The 24,312-nt window shown below is 38.8% G+C and overlaps 1 protein-coding gene across 1 annotated transcript in view; it reads left to right on the top strand.

Moving 5' to 3' along the window:
* The window catches only part of PCYT1B (phosphate cytidylyltransferase 1B, choline), a 103,802-nt gene that overhangs the window by 32,089 nt on the left and 47,401 nt on the right, over window positions 1–24,312 (top strand). The window contains exons 2-3 of the mRNA XM_069065645.1: window positions 3,398–3,497; window positions 21,295–21,411. Coding sequence (XP_068921746.1) covers window positions 3,398–3,497; window positions 21,295–21,411 — 217 coding nt within the window. The remainder of the gene's footprint in view (window positions 1–3,397; window positions 3,498–21,294; window positions 21,412–24,312) is intronic.

Here is a 24,312-nt window from a genome sequence, read left to right as displayed (position 1 = left end):
CACACACACACACACACACACACACACACACACACACACACACACACCAGTCTTTTCTTGTATGTCTTAACTGGTCCCTGCTCCTTCAACTACTCTTGATGTGGCATAATCCCAAAGCCCTTCACTGTCGTGGTCATGCTCTCCTGGACACTCTCCACCTTATTAATGGCCGTCTTGAAATGCATTGACCAGGGTGGTACACAAGATGGTCTGTCCAAAGCATAGTATAGCAGGACCATCACTTCCCCTAATTCTGTTCTGTTAATGCATGCTGAAATTGCAGTAGCTTTTTACATTTGAATTATTATGATGATATTGTTGATTTATATTGAATTTGCAGTTCATTACCCCTCCCACTCAGTCCTTAAAAAACAAACAAACAGAAAATAACAACTGCTGTTTGTTCCTGTCTTCTCCCATTTTGTATTTTGGGAGCTGGGTTTTGTTTGTTTGACTGACTTTGTTTAATCTCAGGGTAATCATCCCTAGTGGAATAACATCTGGTTTTAGAGAAAGGAAGACTAAATCCAAGTTCTGCCTCTGACAGAAGGTCCTAATACCTGTGGGACAATGGGCAAGTCACTTAACCTTTTAGTGCCCTAGGTAAAGCTCCAAGATTAGAATTCATGGGCATGTTGTCAATTGGTATTGGTGGAAGGGTAAAGTTTCCTATACTGAGGAAATCATAGATCTGAACATAAAAAAAAAGGATGAACAAGGTACTGTGCCAGGGGATTCAAAGACAAAATGAAAAATAGTCCTTGTCCTCAAAGAACTTACATTTCATTGGGAGGCTATAATATAAACATAGATAAGAATGGTATGATTATTTGAGGAGGAAGAGAACCCTACTTGGGAGGATAAGGAAAGGCTTCCTTTTGGAGCTGTCACAGGTTCTGAGGCAAAGACGAGATAGGAAGTGATTATAATTATGCAAGAGAACCTGTACAAAGGTGTGGAAGTGGGAGATGAATTACCAAGAAAGGGGAAAAGCAAATAGACCATTTTGGCTGAAATATAAAGCATATGGAGGGGCATAATTTTAAATAAACCAAGAAAGGAAGGGTGGTGTCAAACTAACAAGGGCCTTGAATGTACTTTAATGGTCAGATTTGTAGTTTAAAAAAATTATTTTGGTGGCAGTGTGGAGGATTGAATGTAGAGATGAGAGACTGTAAACTAGTAATCCAAATAAGAGATTTGTTATAGTCTTTGTGAGAGATGATGAAAGCTTGAACTAGGCAATGTCCAAGAGAGAAAGGATGTATGAGACATGATGTGAAGGTAGAATTAACAAGACTTGGAAACTGATTGAATGTGAGGAAAAAGGCAAAGGGAAGTGTCAAAGATAATGCAAAGTTCAGGGCTCGTAGGATCATAAATTTAAATCCGGAAAAGACCCTTGAGTGATCTCCAGTATCTTTCTTTTACAGATGAGGAAACAATCTAGAGACATAGATTTCATAGAGTGTGTGCTAAGTGTACCCAGGCCCATGCCAATGCCTCAAAATAACATTGGTGTTTTGGGTCTCATTTTTTAAAATGCATATTTTAAAGTAGTTCAGGGGTTAATTTTTAAAATGAAGTTGACAAGTTTTCTTTTCTTTAGTTTGATTTATCCAATAACTGTTCGGCTTAAAGAAATTATAAATGAAAATCCTTGTGTGCATTCCCTAGTGAAGCATGCTACATCTAAGGAGGTAAAGGATCTTGCTGAAGGTCTTCCAGAATGTAAGTGGCAGAGCTTGTATTTGAATAGCTTTCCTCTGATTCCCAATCCACACTCTTTCCAGGATATGACAGTGTCTTCCTTTTAACTTGTCAATATTTTCAGATCCTGATTGTGTCTTCCTCTGTGTTTGCTATCGCTCTTGGCTTTGTGTCATCTGTAAATCCGATGAGCACACCATTTATGGCTTTATCTAAATTGCTGATACATATACATATCTAACTACAATGTTAAAGGGGGCATAGAGAGGTAAAATCTCAGAAGAAAAAGGAATGACTGGGTTATGATTGGCACTTCTTTAGGACACACATCAAGGAGATTATATATGCACCATAGCTTTGTTGTTGGAGCTGTTTCAGTCATGTCCAACTCTTCATGACCCCATTTAGGGTTTTCTTGGCAAAGATAGTGTAGTGGTTTTCCATTTCCTTCTCTAGTTCATTTTATTTTGTTTTTTTGCTTTTTGGAGGGTGGAAGGCAGGGCAATTGGGATTAAGTGACTTGCCAAGGTCACACAGCTAGTAAGTGTGAAGCGTCTGAGGCTGGATTTGAACTCAGGTCCTCCTGACTCCAGGGCCAGCGATTTATTCACTGCACCACCCAGCTGCCCCTCCAGTTAATTTTATAGATGAGAACCTGAGGCAAACAGGGTTAAGTGACTTAACCAGGGCCACAGAACTAGTAAGTGCCTGATTCTAAATGTGATCTCAGGAAGATATCTTCCTGCTTCCAGGGTCAGCACTCTCTCCACCGAGCTGTCCCATACAGGCCTTACCAAAAGGTTGGTAAACAGACGATGGATTGTTTTGGTAACAACAGCCTATGAAATCATATATGAGGGGGTTGCTATCTGTATGGGTGGAGGAAATACTCATATCATTTCAATCAGAGAACTTTAAGGAGATTAAAATAAGGCACATAGAACCACTCAGTTTTAGTAATAATTCCTAAGATTATAAAACCAGTGTTACCTTTGCCTAATTCCATGACCTGAGATGAATGAAATTCTTATTTAAGTATTTGGACCAAAAAGTGTAATACCAGTTTTCTGGGTGGGTTTCCAAGTGACTGACTCTTTCTACTAGCTTATCTCTACTACACCCCCAACCAACTGAACCCAACCTGAGCAAGGTATCCCAGGAATTACTCATTTGTTCAGAACTCTTCTGAAAGCAGTTTTATCCCATGGACCAGAATTAGTGTGAACTTCCCAGTTTTAACCCAGAGAGAAGATACTCAGGACAGAATGCATGTTATATGACAGCAAAATTGATATTGGCCAGACTGGCTTTGCTCATTGGTTTGTTTTTGTCTATTTATTAAAGAGGTTTTTCATTTGAGTGCCCACGAGTACATGTAGAACTCAAGAGTATGAAAATTTCTTCCACTTTATGGATCCCCAAAGAGCTAGCGACTTTGGCTATTTAGATTTTATCAAAATGTTAAAACCAAAGTTCACTGGCCTACAAGTGATAACTGGAGTTTATGCCAAGAAAGCTCAGCACTCTGTACCAACCCTGCTCATATCCTTTTATAGGAATATTATAATTGACTTTTTACCAGTAATATATTTCTCCCCTCATCTGTGTGCCAGAGAAGTTGCAAAGGGAAGTTAGTTTGTAAGGGAAATTTGTCAGTTTGTATTCCCTTTTTCTTTTTCCCTTCTAGACCCTGACTGCACCTGCCCCATTTGCAGATGAAACCAGCTGCCAGTGCCAAGCCCCCCATGAAAAATTGACCATTGCTCAGGCCCGCTTGGGAACACCAGGTGAGGCCACACTTCATCTTATTCACAACATGTTGGCTGCCTTGAAAGATACCAGTGAAAACAAATGGAAACAGGGAAGGCATTTCGTTATCTGAGTCACCACCCTTAGGATTTCTAGATGATGCTTCAGGGACAAAGTGCAAAAGAATCATAATGATAGGAGAATGTAGGACAAATTCTCAATAATCAGCATGTGATGTGTAGAATAAAGGGCCAGTTTTAACAATGTGCCTTAAAGGTGAGCATATTTGGGATCAGCTAAACACATTTATTCATTCATCACAGTGATCTGCTAAACAAATCCATTCATCACAGTGCTAGGCGCTGAGGATTTTTTAAATGAAATGTGACATTAACTCTACCCTCTAAGACTGTATAATGGAGAGACAAGCTGCTCTTTCCACATAGTGTGATAAAAAGAACACTAGATTTGGGGTCATTCAAATCCCCATTCTGCTATTGTCTGTATGATTTTAGACAAATCACTTAATCCCTCAGTTTCCTCATGTATAAAATTGACCCTTTCTGGATCCTAAATCTATGATTCTAAAATCAAACAATTAAGTAAACAGTAATGAAATGAGATAAAACAAAACACAATTAAGCAGCAATAAAATAGATGATTGATTGCCAAAATGAATGATATAAGCAATAAGTCCTAGGGAAATTTAGGGAATGGAGAAGTCAGTGTGACCTTGGTGTGGTTAGGGAATGTGGGATGTAAATTGACCTTTGAAGAACAAATAAGATTTGGATAGACAGAGAGAAAAAGGAAAAGAATTTCAGATGATGGGAATAGTATCAGGAAACTGGGACAGAAGTAAGAATGAATGTGGCATGTGTGAGGTAGAGTAAGAAGACCAGCCTGTTTCAAGTTGAGTTCCGATGATTTGAGAAGCTCCCCTAGTTGGATAGCAATGGGAAAGAAGTTTGGAGAACCAGTGGTTTGGAAACTTTGTTCACCTATGGTTAACTTCAGTGAACAAAGGATGACATAGATCAACTATTGCCACAAGATATGGAAAACAAACCAACAGCAACAATAACCAAAAAAAAAACCCTCACTGTAATTAATGGGATGAATTATGTTTAATTAAACACCAATGAGGCAATATCTGATTTTTATAAAAGAGTTTAAGTGAATTATACGAAATGTCAGAAACAAAAATTTAGACTATAGTACCAAAAAAAAAACCCAAACCAACTCTCCTTCTGTCCAAAAAATGCTTACAGTCTGATTTGAACCAAAGGGATTAGACTACAACTAAACTTTAGAGGTTTTAGTAGGTATGCTGCTTTTATTTTGGGGAAAGAAACAATGATAAAAAGATGAATACCTGGAGGAACTCCCATATTACCAACACTAATCTGGGAAGGGATTCTAGAACTCAGTTTCCCTTTCCTACAAAGTCTGTGAGAGTATAGAACCCAAGATTAGCTGGATCTCAATCCAAAAAAAATCTTTCCTTCGGAAGGTGGAGAGGTTATATATATATATGTATATATATATTAAATGGCACATATATGGCATTTAATGAAATATAATACACATAGACTTTCAGTGAAATTTGCAACTAAATCTTAACATATGATTCTATTTTTATAATGTCTATAAATAAGGAATTGTAAATCTTAACAATAACCTAAAGATGTAGCAGATGCTCAAACAGGTGCAATCTGCCTACCAAAAGGTGGAATCAAGTTACAAATTGCTACTTCTCCAAGGTTCCATTATCTTGAGACCTTGATATAAGATCTTCAGAACCACTAACTCCAAACCAAGTGGGAGAAGGAAGAGAATGTTTAGTAATTACAACCTCTAAGATCTACTGGAGGAGAGCGTTGATTTTGGCATACAGTCAAGAGGATGAAAGGAAGAATTTCATCCAGAAGTTCCACTAGAGGAGAGAGAGGAAAAGAAACAATATAAGAATAAAAATTCTGTTTGTGGTGCCCTTACTTTCTCCCCTCTACTTCTGACCTGATGGGATTATGCATCCTTTTTAAAAGTCTTTGAATATTGTACAGTGATCCCTGGATGGAGGATTGGTATCCTCATGTGATTCTAAGTGGCAGAGGCATAAACTGTCTAAAGTCAAGGACAGAATAGAGAGGTGGAGGGTATTGAAAAAGAGCAAAGCAGGAAGCTGTATGCAAGATCAGAGAAACTAGCTCATAAAAGTTCTGCAGACAGAATTCTGGATATAACAGAGTGGGATTCAGATGGAATATGAGGAGAGCAGGTTTGATCTGAAACCAATGCACTGGTTTCTGAATTGTCTGGAAAAGATACTGCTTTCTTAGAACATTAATGTACCTGAGGGAAAGTAAGGCCTAGCCTTGGACTTCAGGGTGGAAATAGAGTCACCTAGCAAGAAAAGAACCTTAGGACTCTATTAGGGTGAGAGCCAAAGCTCTTAACATAAATAGATCCGTGCTTTGAACAGGTTGCCAGGTAATGGAATCTCATTAAGACTATGTGCCTTTAGTTCATTTAAGCTATGCATCTTTTATACTTTAAGACTCCCTCCCTTGGTAGCAAAATAGGTGTGTGCCATAAAGGGACTGCTCATATACTGTACTTTGGTGTGTACCTTACGATGGTGATGCTGACCTCCCAAAGAAGTGAGGAAGGGAGGGTCTTCCAAGTGAGGAAGAAAAGAGAGTGAATTTCAAGAGAAAGACCCTCCTTTTACCTCAGGTGGCAGCTCTAGAAAGAAAAATGACAAGAAGGATCAAATGATGTAATATTTAAGTGCTTGGCCCAGTACCTGGCAAATAGTAGACTATTATTAAATGATTGTTTCTTTCCTTCTTCCTCCCTTCCTTCCTCCCTTCCTCCTTTCCTCCCTCTCTCCCTCTCTTCCTCCCTCTCTCCCTTCCTTCCTCCCTCCCTCCCTCCCTCCCTCCCTTCCTTCCTTCCTTCCTTCCTTCCTTCCTTCCTTCCTTCCTTCCTTCCTTCCTTCCTTCCTTCCTTCCTCCCTCTCTCCCTTCCTTCCTTTTTTCTTCCTCTCTCCCTCCCTCCCATCCTTCTTTCCTTCCTCCCTCCCTCCCATCCTTCTTTCCTTCCTTCCTTCCTCACTCCCTCCCTTCCTTCTTGCCTTCCTTCCTGCTTTTCTCCCTCTCTTCCAAGTTCAAATCTGGCCTCAGACATTTATGTGACCCTGGGCAAGTCATAGCCTCTGTTTGCCTCAGTTTCCTCAAATACAAAATGGGGATAATAATAGCACCTCTCTCCAAGGGTTGTTGTGAGGATAAAAGGATAAAAATTTTGGAAACCCTAATATGTTATATAAATGATAGCTATTATCATTATCATTATTGCTAGACATCTACTCCCAAAGAGATCAAAGGAAGGAGGAAAGGACCCCGATGCACAAAAATATTTATAGCAGCACTTTTTGTTATGACAAAGAATCAATTAATCAACAAGTATTTATTAAGTACCTACTATATACCAACTTACTACTGTACCAGGTGTTAGAGATACAAGTATAAAGAATGTGATGATTCCTACTCTCATTGAGCTTATATTCTAATGAAGAAGACAATACAGCAAAAATAAGACTTAAATAAGTACACATTTAGGCAAAGTAGTTAAATATGTGATATAAGTTCAGCTGGTATAATTTGTATGGACAACACTAGACTGTGTCTGACCACACCTAACAAGGGGGTATCTTGCCTCCCCAGTTCTGCCTTACTACAAGTAGGGGTTACTGGAGGTACCTAAGCCACAAACCCAGATTGAAACAAGAATCTATGAATAGAATCCCCTCCCCAAATTGCAAAATGATGGAAACTCAAGGCAAATTCTGTGGTTGCTGCTGTCTAATGTCTCATATCTCTACCAATCTCTCCCTTGAATTCATTCCACTGATGTATACCAAATGCTCTTTCATACACAAAATAATAGCTAGGTTTTGTGTCCATCAAACTACTCATGTGCCCCTAGTGTTCTTACTTCCCAGAATCTTTAAATAGTGCAATAGAAATTATGCTGTCAATTAATTTCTGCTCCCCTCAGCTGTTCTACACAGAAGCAAAATGGGTCCAGGGGAGTATGTTGTACCTATAAGCCGCTTCCTGGGCTCACTCTCATCTCCAACCCCTCAAGCATCCCATCGGCCCTGAGATGCTGACAGATTTGTAGTCTGACAATCTGCTTTCAAGTCCTAGTTCTAGCACCAGGTTTACAACTCTGGGTAACTTACTTAACCTGTTTGAGGCTCCATTTACTCATCTGCAAAATGAGAATAATAATACCTTTACGACCTACTTCAGAGGATTGTTGTAAGGCAGATATGTGGAAGAGTGGCTAGAGAGATGGACTTGGAATTAGTAAGACCAGAGTTCAAATCCTGGTTCATACTCATACTAACTGTAGGATCCTGAATAAGTCTTCTCACTTCTCTAAACCTTCATCTGTAAAATGAAGATAATAATAGCAGCTACCTCTCAAGGTTGTTCTGATGATCAAATTAGATGATGTACATAATGCTACATACATAGAAATAAATAACTATATCTACATATATAGCACTATATGTACATCATCTGATTAGATTGATACATATGGTGAGATACATACATCGTCTAATTTGATACACACACATATATTTACATATATACATATATGGTCAGATACACACACATACATAATTCTTACCTTCTCCTTGGTTGGGGGAGGGAAGGAGGGACAGAGAGAATTCATAAATGAAAATAAAATTGATTTTTAAAAAAGACAACATATGAAGTACTTTATAAATCTTAAAATGCTATGTAAATGCAAGTAACTATTATTAAAGTACAATTACAAAATGCCACATAACTGTAACTACTATTGCTACTGTACACTGTATAATCAGCCCCATATTTTTTCATTACATTTGTTAATCAGCCTTGGGTCATACAATTCAGAATCAAGAGCTTCTAGTGTGATACATAAGGAGACTAAGGTCCAGAGAATATTGCTAGCATATGGTTAAGGTCACACTGATAGTATTTAGAAGAGCTGGGATTCAAATAAAGGTGCTATGATCCTGATTTCCTCCTCTCTTCACTCATACAGCCACCACCCTATTCAAGCTCTCACCTCTCACCTAGAAGGCAACAGCCTCCCAATTGATCTCCCTGCTTCAAGTCCTTCCCCACTGTAATCCATCCTTCATTCCCACCCATCCTTCATTCGGCTGCCAAAATTATTTTCCTAAAAGGTAGTTCTGACCAAATCACTCCCCACCCCCAAAGTTCCAATGGCTTCCCATTACATCCGGAATAAATATAAAGTCCGTTGCCATTTAAAGATCTTTGTAATTTGGTCGCTTCCTACTTTCCTAATCTTCTTACATTCTGCCTCACTCCATACATTATACCATCCAGCCATAATACTCTACTTGCTTTTCTTTTCCTAGAGCGCTCCATGATTCTGCAATATCCTTTCCCCATGCTTAGGATGCTGCCCTTTCCTATATCCAATTCTTGGAATTCTTGGTTTCCCTTAAGACTCAGTTCAAGTGTTACTTTTATGGAAAGTCTTTCCTGGTCTCACCCAATCCCCAGCAGCCTTTCCCTCTAAGGTTATCTTCCATCTATTCTTTGTGTTTTGAATGTATACATGTATATATATATATATACATATATATGTAGTCTCTCATATTGGAATATAAGCTCTTTGAAGACAAAAACTGTTTTTGCTTTTTTTTCTTTTTGAAATGTATTACCAGCACTTAGCATCATGCCTGGTACATAGCAAAGACTTAATAAATGTTTGTTGACTGATTAACTGATTTTTAAAATTGATGTTGTATTATGTATAATGGGCTCAAGGTCTAGTTTTTAGTATATGAATGATCCATAACTTCCAGGGCTTGATAGCCATTGTCACTAATAATACAAATAAACTTCAGTGGATGTGCTGGTTAACCACTTGAATAGCCCCAGTCTCCTCCACTCCTCAAACTGAGAACTACTACTTTAGAAGTAAGAGGCAGGCATTGTCAGAGCGAGACACAGAACATATAAATAGAATATTGATTTGATAAACTTTGCTAATAGAAAAACTCAGATACACTAAGAATTTTTGGTAATTGTCAAATGTATAATCTAGTCGTTTCTAAAAATGTTTGATACACTAAAAAAGAAAATTCAACATCATGTCTATGCCCCTTGTTCCCCAGTCATCTTCATGCCTCAGATGTCCAGAATTCCTCTATTAACATCATAATATTATGTTTATATAATATAAAACAAAATAAAATAAAAAATTCTCCATTTCACCCAAGGTGCTATCTACCTTCACCCTAAATCAGAAAGAAGAAATATAATTGTAAAACGTACCAGCAGATATGAAACTTTTTAGAAATGTTCTTGTATCAATTTTTTGTCAGTAAATAGAGCAAAATAAGTACATACTTACTGAAAAAAAAAAGCCATTGAGGAAAACAAGAAACAGAATTAGCTTTTGGATGGCTTTGGTCATTTATAGGAACTGGATTAGAAATATCACTATCAAAAGTAGTTAGTAAAAATCCTCCTAGATAAATCCCACAAAAGAGGCCTATACTTAGCTTTGAAAGTGCCTGTAAGAGATTGTAGATATATAGCTCCTTATCAGCAAAGGGGCTGATTGGAAGTATTTTTTTTTTTTGTACATGGAAGGAGGGCCTGAAGGATCATGGGAAGTTTGTTCTGGATGGAGAGGAGGATGTAGGGTGAATGTGCACCAAAGGTGAGCCTGAGTTGCTACCATGAATTGAATATAATCACAAGCAGTAGAAGACTAGTCTGACTTATCAGCCCACTTAATGAGTAACCTACTTGCACAGACTTTGCGGCTTGCCTAGGTGTATCTGTTTGCTGCTCTATGGAACAATAAGCTCTATTTTATTCCCTTGCTACTCTCTCACCTACATTGTAGCTACCAGATGAACTCTCATTGAAAGTCTCAGGTGTTTCCTGCTCCTCTAGACCTTGTTTATTAACATCTGTACTTTTATAAGGGGTTTTGTTTCTAGATAAAGATAAGATGATTTTTGTTGCATTCTGGGCAAATTTTTTCCACAAAGGAGTGGACTACAGAAGGGAAAAAAAGTAAAAAATGACACAGACTTAACTATGAACCTATATTAGGCTCCCTCACTGATTAGTGATTAGGCCATGGCCTAAGAAGAATATTCTATTGTTACATACTGGCATTTAATTCATACCTGTGGAGTTTCCAGTCTATACAAATCTTATGCAAATCTATACAAATACAATCATCATAGTACTATGGAGAAAAAAAAAAAGACAAAGTTCTCAACCTTGGGTAGGTTAAAATCTATCAGAGGGGACTTCTGGTCAAAATGGTAATGTAAAATGGAACAGAACAGTCAAATTCTCAATGCATGCTCCAGTAAAAAATAAAAGAATTCCAGACTGAATAATGATTAAGAAATAGAGAAACTATAATGACTACCTTCATCTTGTCTAGAAAGGAAAAAGGTAAAACTCCAAAATCTATGGGTAACAAGTAGGGGATGTCCAGAGGAGGCATGGTATGGCAGGCACAGTCTTAGGAGGCCTCCAAATTCTCATAGCCTCAGAGTGCGCTAGTCTAGAAGCCTCAGGACAGTCAAGTAGGCCTGGCCAGAAAGCTTGAGGGCTCCAGAAGGGAGGCGCCACATATCACAAAGCAGTATGGGAGAAGACAAAATGGGCAGTTCTCCTTTGGAGAAGGCAATCAACCTGGATGCCCTAGGGCAGTCAATCTGGGAAAATCTGCAACCCCAGAACTGAACCAGCCCTGATAGTCTTGAACTTAGTAAATGCTGATCCACAGGTCCTTTACTATAAAATCTTCATCTCTAAAGGATGAGAATTGGGGGTGACCTGGTGTCCTGGGTTGGCTAGTCCCCTGGTAGTTTATGTTTGATCCTAGTGCAAAATGAGACACTAGTGGGTCATTCAAGATTTAGCAAAAAGAGATTTACTTAGGCAAAGATGAGAGATATTCAGCAATGATTGGCAGTGAGCATGCCTCAAGTAGATTCATTTGGCTGAAGCTCCCTTAAATGAGTTACCCATTGGTTTTTCATGAGCCAAAAGTCAGAGCATGGATGGATTTCCTTGTGGCCATCTTATACTCAAGTGATGAGGAAGAAATATGAGCCTAAACCTAGATGATAATATCAATGTTGTTGTTCAGTCATTTTCAGTTATGTCCGACTCTTCATGACCCCATTTGGGGTTTTCTTGATGAAGATCAACTGGAGTGGTTTGCCATTCCCTTCTCCAGTTCATTTTACAGCTGAGGAAACTGAGGCAAACAGGGTTAAGTTACTTGCCCAGGGTCACACAGGTAGGAAGTATCTGAGGCCAGATTTGAACTCAAGAAGATGAGTTCCTGACTCCAGTCCTACCACTCTGTCCACTATACCACCTAGCTCGTCTGTGGTATCAATATCTTTTTTTTTTTTTTAAGAAATCAGGGTTAAGTAACTTGCTCAAGGTTACACAGCCAGGTGTTTCTGGGTGGGTGTAATAGTAATGGCATTTAAAGATTCCCCTGTATTGGCTTGGTTTTTGGTTTGATTCTGTTAAAACCCAGAGCTTGTTAATCCCACCTGTGGGATGGACTTGTTGACGTGAAAAGAGAGGGCTGAACTGGGAGGAGCTGGTGATGTAGATTTGGAGAGACAAGAGAGAGGCAGAAGAACTCTTTTTGGAAGCAGCACTTGTGGAGGCAGAGAGAGACTGAGAGAATTGCTGGGGGCCACTTTGAATTGCCCGGGACTTTTGAGACCTGCCCCTGGAGCTGCCAAGGACTGAGGAGACATGGCTGTTTTGCTGGTACTTTGTCTGTTTTGATGTTGTTTTGCCAGATTTGTCCACTGGTGAAAGTTCTGTTGTTGAAGAAGTCCTGGAACCTGGCTGTTGGTTAAGAGTTCCTGAGACTGTTCTGCAGACAGAGAGTGAATACTGTCCACTGGTGAAGGACAGTGCTGTTGTTGCAGGGGTCTGGAGACTGTCCTGCAGACAGAGTGAATACTGTCCACTGGTGAAGGACAGTGCTGTTGTTGCAGGAGTCTGGGAACCTTTCTGTTGGTTCAGAAGCCCTGGAGAAGGATTTTCTTGTTGTACGTTTACAGAAATCCTGGGAGAGGGTTTTGCTAATGTTTTCAGGGGTCCTAGGACTGTTCTGCAGACAGAGGATGAATTAATGAAGAGACTGGCAATGTATCTTGTGGCCTTACTAAGCTTTGTCTCCCCAGTCCTTGGCAGCTCCAGGGGCAGGTCTCAAAGGGTGCTAAGTGTCTGAGCCCGGATTTGATCCCCAGGTCATCCCGACACTGGAACTGGTGCTCTTACTCACTGAGCCACCTGGCCGCCCCTTGGTATCAATATCTTTAAGGAAAAACTAGCTAGAATACCTTATATGAATGGGGTGGAGGAGTATAGGGAGGATAGTGCTCCAGCCACATCTAGACATAAATAGACTGCATTTTACTATCAAACTCCTATAAGAAGGCATTTTAAAAAATCACCATGTGGAAAAGAAAGGCTTAGAAAAGGAGGTAGCTGTCATATAGTGAGAGCTATTAACTCAGAGCCTGAATCCTATCCTGCTACCCAAGAAACATTAAAAGGCCTAGATGAAGACCTCTATCATATTGAACAGATCCTTCTGTGGAGCATTTTTATGAGGATAGAACAAGAATCCCTCAGGATGAAATGGTGTGGGTAGACTGTGGGGTGTACTGTTGGAGGGAGTACCCCCATTAATGAGATAACAGATCCATATGTATACAAGTAGAGGAAGCAAAAAGAGATAAATGAAATCACCTGAGTTTTGAATCTGGTGCTGAAGGATCTGAGTATGGATCTCTACTCTGCCACTTGACCCTAGAGAACCCAATTCACCTATGGGGGTCTCAACATTATTATCAGTAACATAAGGCCACATCTGAATGAAGACTTAAAGGTCCTCTAAAGACCTATCTGGTTTTAAAGTCTTATGATATATTATGATACCGTAGGAAAATCAGTTGAGAAAAACTATCAGAAAGGAGATAGGAAAAGCAGGAGAAAGAGGCAGGGGAGAGAAAGAATAATATTGGAAATGTTATCACTTGTAGCGTCACCAAATTATTCACTCTTCATAGTCAGCAACTGTCAGTAGTATTCTTCATTCATAAAAAGAATCATTAATGAAATCTTACAAATATCTAGATCTGTGACAATCCTCATGTAACACTCCCTCTGGGTTATTCCTCAAAATTACATTCACACATATGAATTGGGTCATCAGAAGGTGACTGCTACCTGGAATTCTAGGATTAAGCTTGAGGATGGCTTCTCCTGTTACTGTAGTTCTCAATCCCTCACTGTATATATCTGATTAACGATCAGTCAGTATTCGAAATTGGCTTTTGCAAGGCATTTACCAAGATGGCACCGTAATAACAATTGGAATTCATCCACCCCCCCCCAAAAAAATATAGGGCACTCTGACCCACAAATACACACAATATTTACAAGAGTGGACTCAAACTTAAAGTACAATAGAAGTGAGGCATACCTGCAGGATACATATACTGCAAAAAGGTAACATACATGTTGGTACTACATGGTTTGGAGGTCCTTTCTCTTTTACTAGAGTTCTCCTATAGTTCCCCCCCCCCCCGCCATGTTGCAGTATTGCTGTTGGGTGGGTCCCTCATCTAGTCTCTATTCTTGAATTCAAAGCCACCATTCTTTGCTGAGAGGAAACAGTTTTTTCCCAAGCTGTATCTTTCCTCCAGCTGGATACATTGTCCCCTACTGGTCCAGTAATTCAATGATATGACTGATGATGTTAGAAGAACATCTTTACCTCCCTCTGATATAGGCAAAAGGATTTGCCTGCACAAAGTGTTTCCAAGTCTGCAAAACTATTTAAACCCACCAGGGGTGAGGCTCACTTGTTTCCTCAGCCAATGGTACTTGAGTAGATTCTTTTTTTAAAAAAATTAATTTTTAGTTTTCAACATTCACTTCCTTAAGATTTTGAATTTTAAATTTTCTCGCCTCTTCCTCTCCCCTCCCCCAAATGATGTACAATCTGATATAGGCTCTACTTATACATTCATATTAAACATATTTTCACATTAGTCATGTTGTAAAGAAGAATTAGAAGTAAGGGAAGGAACCATGAAAAAGAAGAAAAAAAAACAACGAAAGAAAAGGAGAAAAAATAATATGCTTCCACCTGCATTCAGACTCAAGTTCTGTCTCTGGATGTGGATAGCATTTTCCATCACAAGTCTTTTGGAGTTATCTTAGATCCTTGCATTGCTGAGAAGAGCTAAGTCTATCAAAGTCAGTCATTGCACAATGTGACTATTATTTATTACGAAGTTCTGGTTCTGCTCACTTCACTCAGCACTAGTTCATATAAGTCTTTTCAGATTTTTCTGAAGTCCACCTGATTATCATTTCTTATAGCACAATAATATTCCATTACGTTCATATACCACAACTTGTTCAGCCATTCCCCAATCAATGACATCCCCTCAATTTCCAATTCCTTGCCACCACAAAAAAAAGCTGCTATAAATATTTTTCTGTATCTGGGTACTTTTCCCGTTTTTATGATCTCTTTGGGATACAAACCTAGAAGTGGTATTGCTGGGTCAAAGGGTATGCACAGTTTTATAGACCTGTGGGCATAGTTGCTTGGGTAGATTCTTGATTCAATTAAACGAGTTTATAGGAACACAGGGTATAGACCAGGAATGGGGAAACTGCGGCCTCAGTGTGGCCACATGTGGCTGCCTTTGACTGAATCCAAACTTTACAAAACAAATCCCCTTAAAAAAAGACTTGTTCTGTAAAACTTGGACTAAGCCAAAAGGCTGCACCTAAGGACCTAGAAGAATACATGTGGCCTCCAGGCCTCAGGTTCCCCACCCCTGGTGTAGACATATCTTGTTTATACATTAAAGCTTCAACATATATGACCATATTCTTTTTAAACTTTATTTTCTAATTCTAAACTAACACACCCAAAAAGAGCTTTTCTATATAAATAGCAGAAAATAAAAAGAGGATTCTATATGAAACCATGAATCTCTATTTTGTTTTGCTTATATAAATATGTGTGTATATAAATAATAAATTTTGCATATTACTTTCAGAACAGTCCTGCTTACCATATCTTTGCTTCCTTCTGAATTTCCTCAAGTGCATTTAAACAATTGTCTTCTTTTGGGGGCATCTCTATTAACATCCTCCCTTCAATTAGAAGAGAATTAAATTAAAATTAAAAAAGAAAAAAGTAAAAAAAAAAACACCCTCATAGCAAATAAATATAACCAAGGAAAATGAATCCACACAATGTTCACGTCCAAAAATGCATTTCTCTGCAGTTTGTTTTCATCACTTCTCTGCCAGGAGGTTAGTAATATGCTCCACCATAAGGTCCTCTGGACCCATGACTGGTTAATCTTATCTTTCAAAGTTGTTTTTCTTTATAATGTTATTTTCTTTGTATGAATAGTTCTCCTGGTTTTGCCCACTCTATTCTGCATTGGTTCGGACTACCTAGAATTCTTTTCAGTTGTCTCTTTTGTAATTTCTTATGGTGCAATTCTGTCTCATTACAATATTTATTATTGGGCTTGGAGCCAGGAAAACCTGAGTTCAGTTCAGCCTCAGATTCTTATTAAGTGATCTCGGGCAGATTACTTAACCTCTGTTTCCTCAGCTGTAAAATGGGGACAATAATAGCATCTATCTTCCAGAGATGTGAGGAAAAATAAGATACTTTTTATACATTGCTTAGGACAGTGCCTGGCCAATTGTATGTGCTATAAAGATGTTTACTATAACTACTGCTACTATTATTTGTTTAGCCATCCCCCAATTGTCAGTCCTCATATATTGTATTCTTTTCTTTTCTTCCCCTTCCCCAACATTTTAATACTCTCTTCAGCATGGGGAAATTTGTTTTGCTTGTGTCTATTTCCTCTCAGCTGTGGTATTCTCCTTACTCAACCGCATCCCCACTTCTTTCCTTGTTGAATTTCTACCATGACCTATTATATTCAACTCTACCTTGCCTATTTCAGATAAGAGCGAGGTTGATTTTATGCCCACTGCTCTCACCCTTCCTCTGTGTTTATAGATTTACCTCATGTATCTCAATTATGAGAAATAACACATTATATCCCACTTTCTACACTAGTTTATCCTTCCTTTTACCTTCAGAGCAGAACTTCTTTACCTATATTATTCCATTCCTTCAATACATTTTGAAGATAATAAGGTTCTGGAGGGACACTTGTTTCTTCTTTCCCCATTAGAATGTTAGTACTATATCATAATAGTGCCCCTTCCAATTGTTTAAATAAATCTAACTTTCTTGGTTTCTCTTGATCCTTGTGTTTGTATTTTAAAGTTTAGCTCTGATCTTTTAACCAGAAATGTTTAAAAGTCTTCTATCACATTAAAATCCATTTCTTTCCTCCTATAAGATTTTGTTCAGTTTTTAAAATTAAGCTATTCTTGATTATAAATCTCTGTATTTTGTTCTTTTGAACACTGTATACCAGGGTCTCCTTTGGTTTTAAGTAGAAGCTGTCACTGTATTTGTTTGGTACTTGAATTGATCCTTTCTAGATGCTTACAGCATTTTTTCCTAGATGTATAAGCACTGGAGCTTGATTATGACATTACTAGGACCTTTCCTTCGGGAGTTCCTTTCATGAGGTGACTGGTGGATTCTATCTTCACTTTGCCTTCTTGTTCTAATAGATCTAGGCAGAGTCGATTTATGATTTCTTGAAACAGAGTCCAGACATTTTTTCTTTATTTTCAAGGAGTCCAGTGTTTGTTAAATGATCTCTCTTAGACAATTTTCTCCTCTAAGCTACTTATTATCCTTCCAGTTCTTTCCATAAGAACTTTTATTTCCTTTTTTATTCTTTTGTTTCATTTTCCCCGGGTATTTGTGTAGTTCTGTAATGGGAATGGGAATTTGAAGATCTTTCCTGACCTTTAATAGGTCGAATGTAATCACTTGGAGCCTCTGGTAAGAGGAGTTTGCTGAAGGGGTGGAGCAGGAAATGAGTCAGAGCAGTTAGAATAGAGGGAGAGAAGACACAGGCAAGGAGACAGATAAGATTGTGAGTGTTTGTGGGAAGGCCCAAGCAGAGGGAAGACTTTGGGTTGGTGTTGCTCCCTGCAGTGATAAAGTGTATTAACTTCTTTTTGCTATGATGGATTTGGTTGTCTGGTGTTGGGATTTGACTTTCTGGTATCTGAATAAATGTTTTGCTTCCGTCTTGAATATGGAGAATCTGTTATATTTTGTGATTTAGAACTATGCTGGCATATCATAGTCACCATCAGTGCTGTGAATATTGCCTTGGCAATACAAGTCCCTGTGGGCAATCCATCTTTTCTTTTGAGTCTCTATTTGCAGTTATTATAGAGCTAGATTTGCAACACTTTGAATATTAGGTGGTATTTTCTTTTATCTACTTGTCTCTTCAGCTTTAGTTTCTGAATTAGGGCTTTGTGCCAGGGTGAGGCCCCAACTCCTATTGGGTATTATGGGGGGTGGTAGGGGAGCTGTTTGGTCTTACTTTCTGTTCCCTGAGTTCTTGTGCTGACTTCTACCTCCTGGGGTTACGTTCCTTTTGGATCTTTAGAATTCAAAATGCTAAATATTCAAAGCCCTTTCTGACTTCTCAGAATGGGAATATTAGGGACCTCAGAGCCCTTGTAGCTAGGCTGTTTTAGTTTAGGTCCTGTAGCACTATGTTGGTCCAAGGTTGTCAGCACCATGCTAGTCACTGCTACTACACAGGGCCTCAATGTCCTCACCATGAGGCTTCTTCAGGGAAGCCCAAACTCTTGCCACCTTTGAACCCAGAGCCTGGAAGGCTACATGTATCCAATCTCTGGTTGGACCTACGCTGACTTTGTTCAAGGGGCCCCCTTTCTCACTGACTCATTCTATAGACAATATCACTTACTACAGTTTCTTGGATTGTGGATTTCTTGATCATTATTCTTTGTTGTGAACTTCAGGGTTTTGCTAGAATAGATCTATGGGAGCTGGTGCCCTGCCTCCTATTTAGGCAATCATCTTAGCAAAATGAGGTAGGGAAGGAAACTCCCTCCCTTCCACTTTCTATAGAATGTAAATGTTTTAATGCATATATTTAGTTAGCATTTGCACAATGTTCTCTGTTTTGCCTAGCTGTATTATTAGATTTCAGGACATTAATGGAGCAAAGACTTGCTATGCAGAGGTTTTATGTGGTACCCAACACAATACCTTGTACCAATAATCATGCAGTGATTACTATTTATACAACATCCAATGAACTAGAAAGCAGAAATAAGCTAAATTTCTTCCCACTTCACAGTTTGGGACTACTGACCCTTAAATATAGCAGGATCCTGAAATGCCCCTGGAATCAAAGAAATTTTAAATTGTGATGAATATCATTTTGGAATAAAGCATATTTTATTGTATACCAACTATTTTAAAACTAGACATCCATGTTGGGTGTACATGGTAATTCCAGATTAACTGGAATACTTAATTAACTAGAGAACTCCTATCCTTAATAACTGTGGATGTGCAAGGATTTGCTGCAAATACTTTTTTTTTAAAAAATAATGCCAGTTTGAGGGTGGAAAGAATGTTATGCATCCTATTATGTTTCTTGTCTCATTGTTTTCAAACCAATTAGACTACCAGGTTTGAGAAACTCTGGTTGGTGTTGAGAGTAACGATGGTCAGTCCTGTTTGTATGGTGCACCAAAGATTTCTTATTTATCCAAAAGGAAATTATAGAATTATCAAAATATTTTAATTCATTTTAACATAAAATATTAACACATTCCATACAATTTTATTTATAGTATATAAAATCAAATCAACCATTACAGGTTGTTATCATTCAATAGAGACTGAAATTCCCTGTTGCAAGTTAGGAAGTGGTTTTATACATATTATATATCTCTGTAGACATTGTTCCACCATCTCCCATTCCCTGATTCTTGAATTAATTTATCTCAATGACCTTCAATCAATAGTAAAAACTTAAAATCCTGCCTAATTTTCATCTCCTTTCCTCCAAGATGTGTGTGCATACATATGTGTGTGTGTTATAGTGAGCAGTCTTTAATCAAAGTTAAAATGAATAATACCATTGGAATCAAGGGTGCTTTGCTATATTGCAAAATAATTTCTATTTTCAAAGACTAATTTAGGAGTATAGGAAAATCATGTGAAGCCAATATGTGTTTCTTCAAAATAGTGTTTAATCTGAAGTAACTCCTATTCCCCAGCTGACTTGATCCTCTATGATTTGCTCTTAAAAGATATTGAACAGCGTGATTCTCGTTAATTCAGCATTATTTCCCCTGATCCCTTGTGTTTTAAATTAATTAGATTGTATTGCATCTAGAAAGAATTATATGGTCTACAGTCATCACATTATTAACTTGGGGGTGACATTGTTCTTTTAAGAACACTTTTGAGAGCACTGTTCTATCAAGTGGCCTCCTTCCTTCCTGTCCCTGGGAAAAGAATGTTTCTACTTCATCTACTGGGAAGTGGCTCCTTTCTGTTCAGGTACAAATCGAGGAGAAGGCCAGCAGTTGATGGGAGTAGCCCAAGAAAAGTGAGACCAGTGAGCATTGTACAAAAGGACTTGGACCTTAGAAACTACTCCTGTTTATCAACTGTCTCCTTCTATCACTTCAGCTCCAACCTTGCCCTCTCCCTCTCTTTGTCTCAATTCTGAGTTGAAAAAGATAATCCACAATTCTGAAAAGTGAACAAAACAAGGATAGAAACATATTTTTCTTTGCCATAAGCTCATAGAGCTAAAGTTGGAAGGGATATCCTTGACCCCAGAGCCAGTAATGTTTATTACTATCCCACATGGCCTCTCTCATCTTTACTAAAAGTGTGTGTTCTCGTTTTGCTCCCTCCTGTGCTGTTTCTAATACAACCTTAACATTCAGCTTTTATACAAAGCCTAAATACTGGTATTTAAATTGGAAAGTTCAGTGAGGATAGAGATCATATCTTGTTCGAGCAAAACTTTTATTGCTGTGAAATCATTTCATTGGTGTCCACTTCTCCATGACCCCATCTAGCATTTTCTTGTCAAAGATACTAGAGTTGTTTGCCATTTCCTTTGCCAGCTCATTTTACAGTGTTAAGTGACTTGCCCAGGATCACACAGTTACTAAGTGTCTCAGGCCAGATTTGAACTCATGAAGATGAGTCCTTCCAATTCCAAGTCCAGTGCTCTAAAATCTTTACCCATAAAGGCATAAGACTATGTGTGTGGGAGCACATCCGTTTAAGGAGGGTGCCCAGGTCAGTTGTCTCTTCATCCTTCAAGATTATATCATTGATAAACTTCTATGCATCTAAGGCCCCTCTGATTGGAGGAGATTGGTGGAGAGGTCCTCCCAGAACTTCCGTTTAAGGAGGGTGCTGAGCCTAACATCTCCTCATCTCCCATCCGGTTACATACTCTCTTCTGGACGTCTCCATCATCACGGCCCTGAAAAGGCTACCTTCCCTTGCCCTCCCCCACTTTTCAGTCTCCTTTTGGGTATCTTCTCCCGTTAGATTGTGAGTTCCTGGAAGGGCAGGGACTGTTTCTTTTTCCTATCTATATTCCCAGCATTAAGCACAGTGCCTGGCACATAGTAGGAGCTTAATGAATATTAATCAACTGACTGGCTCATAAATGTTATTTTCCCCCTTTCTGATTACTGTGTTTCTTTTTGTCCACAGTTGACAGACCTGTTAGAGTATATGCAGATGGAATATTCGACCTCTTCCATTCTGGCCATGCCAGAGCACTTATGCAAGCTAAAACATTGTTTCCCAACAGCTACTTGCTGGTAGGAGGTAAGATCTGAACTTCTTTCCCTTATCTGATTCCTGAGTGGATGTCCTGCCTGTCATAAAAATAAAATAACATAAAATACTGTTATATTTTTGATTCAGACTGCATGGTAATGGCAATGATTTCTAACTTGCCTGTGTTCTGTCCAATCTAGGAAGAAAAGATCATTAAAAAAAATTTTTTTTTACAGCCACAGATACTTAAATCTGTGGGCAAGTCACTTAATCCCAACTGCTTCCCCCCCCAAAAAAAGAAAATCATCCAGTAACAGAGAGAGCATGAAGGTAGATGTAGATACCACCTCTTCTCAGTGCCCTGGAATAATAATAATAGTACCAAGGATAACTGTGCTTTCCATTGTGTCTTTCTCCATGAAATTCAATCATTTAGCAGACATAATCTTATATTTCTGAGAGATTTTAGGGCAAAGTAATTTTATTCTTATTTTTTCCATATTTTTTACCAAGAAGAATCAGAATGACTATGGGCAAGCATGGTCTCTGCCTTTTATACACATTTAATATAGTGCTATGTGTACAGTGGGAATTTAATAAAAACTTGAATTCAATTGAATATTTATGCAACGTATGTCAGGAGAAAGAGATTTAGATATGGTATGTGGGGCCAGTATGAACAAACATATATGGGAGGGTGAGAAAGAGCCTCTAATACTAAATTCCAATGTATTTTCTTCAAAGGACATCTGCTCTTAATTTTAAACTGATGATCTTAATAAAAACTTTGCTCTTAATTCAACAAGTACATATTCATCACTAACTATGTGCTAATCATTGAGGCTACAAAAACAAAAATGAAACAGTTCCTACCCCCTGGAAGCTTACACTCCACTTGAGAAGAAGAATATATACACAAATAAGTAAATATAGATTATATACAAGGTTATTTGGGGGAATGGGAAGGGGTATTAGGAAAGGCTCTGGATCTGAGCTTTGATTGGAGCTACAGATTATAAGAGGTAGAGGTGGGGAGGAGGAGCAGTTCACTCCTGGGAGCCATCTCAGGCAAAGGTATAGATGGAATGCGGAAGATGGTGGAGGAATAGTGCATGGTAGGGACAGCAACCATAACAGCTGGACATGTAATACATGAGGAGTCAAGTGGAATGTCCAGAACAGTGGAGGAAGCAGGTGGTGCTGGAGAGCTGGGCAGACCACACTGTCATCCATCCAAGGACACAGTAGGCTTATTCAGCATGCTCGTGCTTCTTGGTCCCTCTCCCTTTGTGTAGTTGTTGTTGCTCAGTAGCAGCTGACTCTTCGTGACTCCATTTGGGTTTTGTTTTTTTTTTAATATTGGAATGATTTGCCATTTCCCTCTCCAGTTCATTTTTACAGATGAGGAAACTGAAGCAAAAGGGTTAAGTGACTTGCGCAGGGTCATGCAGCTAGTAAGTGTCTGAGGCCAGATGAGTCATCCTGACTCCAGACCAGGCACTCTATCCACTGCGCCACCTAGCTGGCCCTTTAGAGGGGTGGCTTTCCCTTTTCAAAGAAGCTTACTTCCTCCTCCCTTCCATGGCATGTCTTGGTGGTTTTTAAAAGCCAGGCAAAAAAGCGTAGCTAAAGCTAATGGAAGGTTTTTTCTTCTCTTGTAGTCCTTATTCTTAAAGACTTGCAATATCTCCAGAGGTACCTGAATCCCAGATTCATTGCCGGGCTATACAATTTGATATCATTTATCCATTTTGTTGAACTTTTCAAAAGTAGCTCCTGAATCCCTAGGTTCAGTCCAAACCAGACCTTTATTTCTCTACAACAAAGATTACTCTTTTTCCCTCTCTTTTCTAGCATACATCCACATCTGAGACCTTTTGTTGATCACAGCTTTTATATATTTATCTACTTAAAAAACCAAATAAACATTTAAAACAAAGGTAAATACCTTCCCAATCTGGGAGGCAAAGTGGTGGTGGGGATATAAAATAATTAAGTGACCCACTTAAGAAACCTATGGGAGAGAGGGCAATTTTCCATTACGGAAAATCTCCAGTCCTTTTTTTCCAGAACACTGTATTAGCAGCATAGGATTTATCCTGGACTTTGTTTATCCTTGCAGCATCCTTATTGCCCTGGCTCAGGACTCCACAGACATCGGTAACCTCCCATCTGCTCTCTTTCCTTCTCCTTCCTCTTTGCTTCCCCCTTCCTTCTGTACTTGGCACATCTACCTCTCCTGATCACAATTCTACTGCCCCAAGGTCAGGATCAGCAAATCTCTGCTTAGTTTGCACTCAGATCAAATTGGAAATCTCCTTGGACTCTGGAGAACACTGGAAAAGGGACTTTATGCCCACAGCCAGCTCTTCCCCCATCTCTCCTTGTTCCCCATCCAAGTCTTTCAATGAAACTTCTAAAGGTGGGTTATAATCAGTTGGAGTGAAATTGTGAAGATCTTTGAATGTCAACCAAAGGCATCCTAGTGGTAACGAGGAACCACTAAAACTTTTTGATCAGGAGAATCACATGACCAGTCTTCTGTCCTGGAGAATAGTGAAATCTCATCAACACTTTTCTCTGGATCCAAGTATTCTCTGAAGACAAGTTGAGCGTTAAGAAGATTTACTAATCAATTAGCTTAGAAAAACATAATACCCTAAAGAAACATAAAAATTGTTAAGTCACTAAGGCATAACAATATTCTTCATTTTAACTCTGCCTGACCCCTAACCCTGTCTCTGGAGTCTTATTATTATCCTGTATGGAGAAGTCTACCAAAAAGCCTCCCCTTTTTAACCTTGCCTTGGTTCCTCTCTGAATGGTAGGATTGAATGAGTTCAGCTAGTCCTGCCTGTGTAAATACTGTAGCCAGTTCCTCTAGGGAGTGATAGAATAATGAAGAACATATCTGAATGATAACCAACATAGTAGATAGATAGAAGGCCT

The sequence above is a fragment of the Petaurus breviceps genome, unplaced genomic scaffold, assembly GCF_028583685.1.
Source record: "Petaurus breviceps papuanus isolate PSGF00001 unplaced genomic scaffold, PetGlider_PUasm1.0 90696, whole genome shotgun sequence".
NCBI lineage: Eukaryota > Metazoa > Chordata > Mammalia > Diprotodontia > Petauridae > Petaurus > Petaurus breviceps.
The sequence above is the reverse complement of the archived record's forward strand: the minus strand, read 5'-3'. Positions and strand labels throughout refer to the sequence as shown.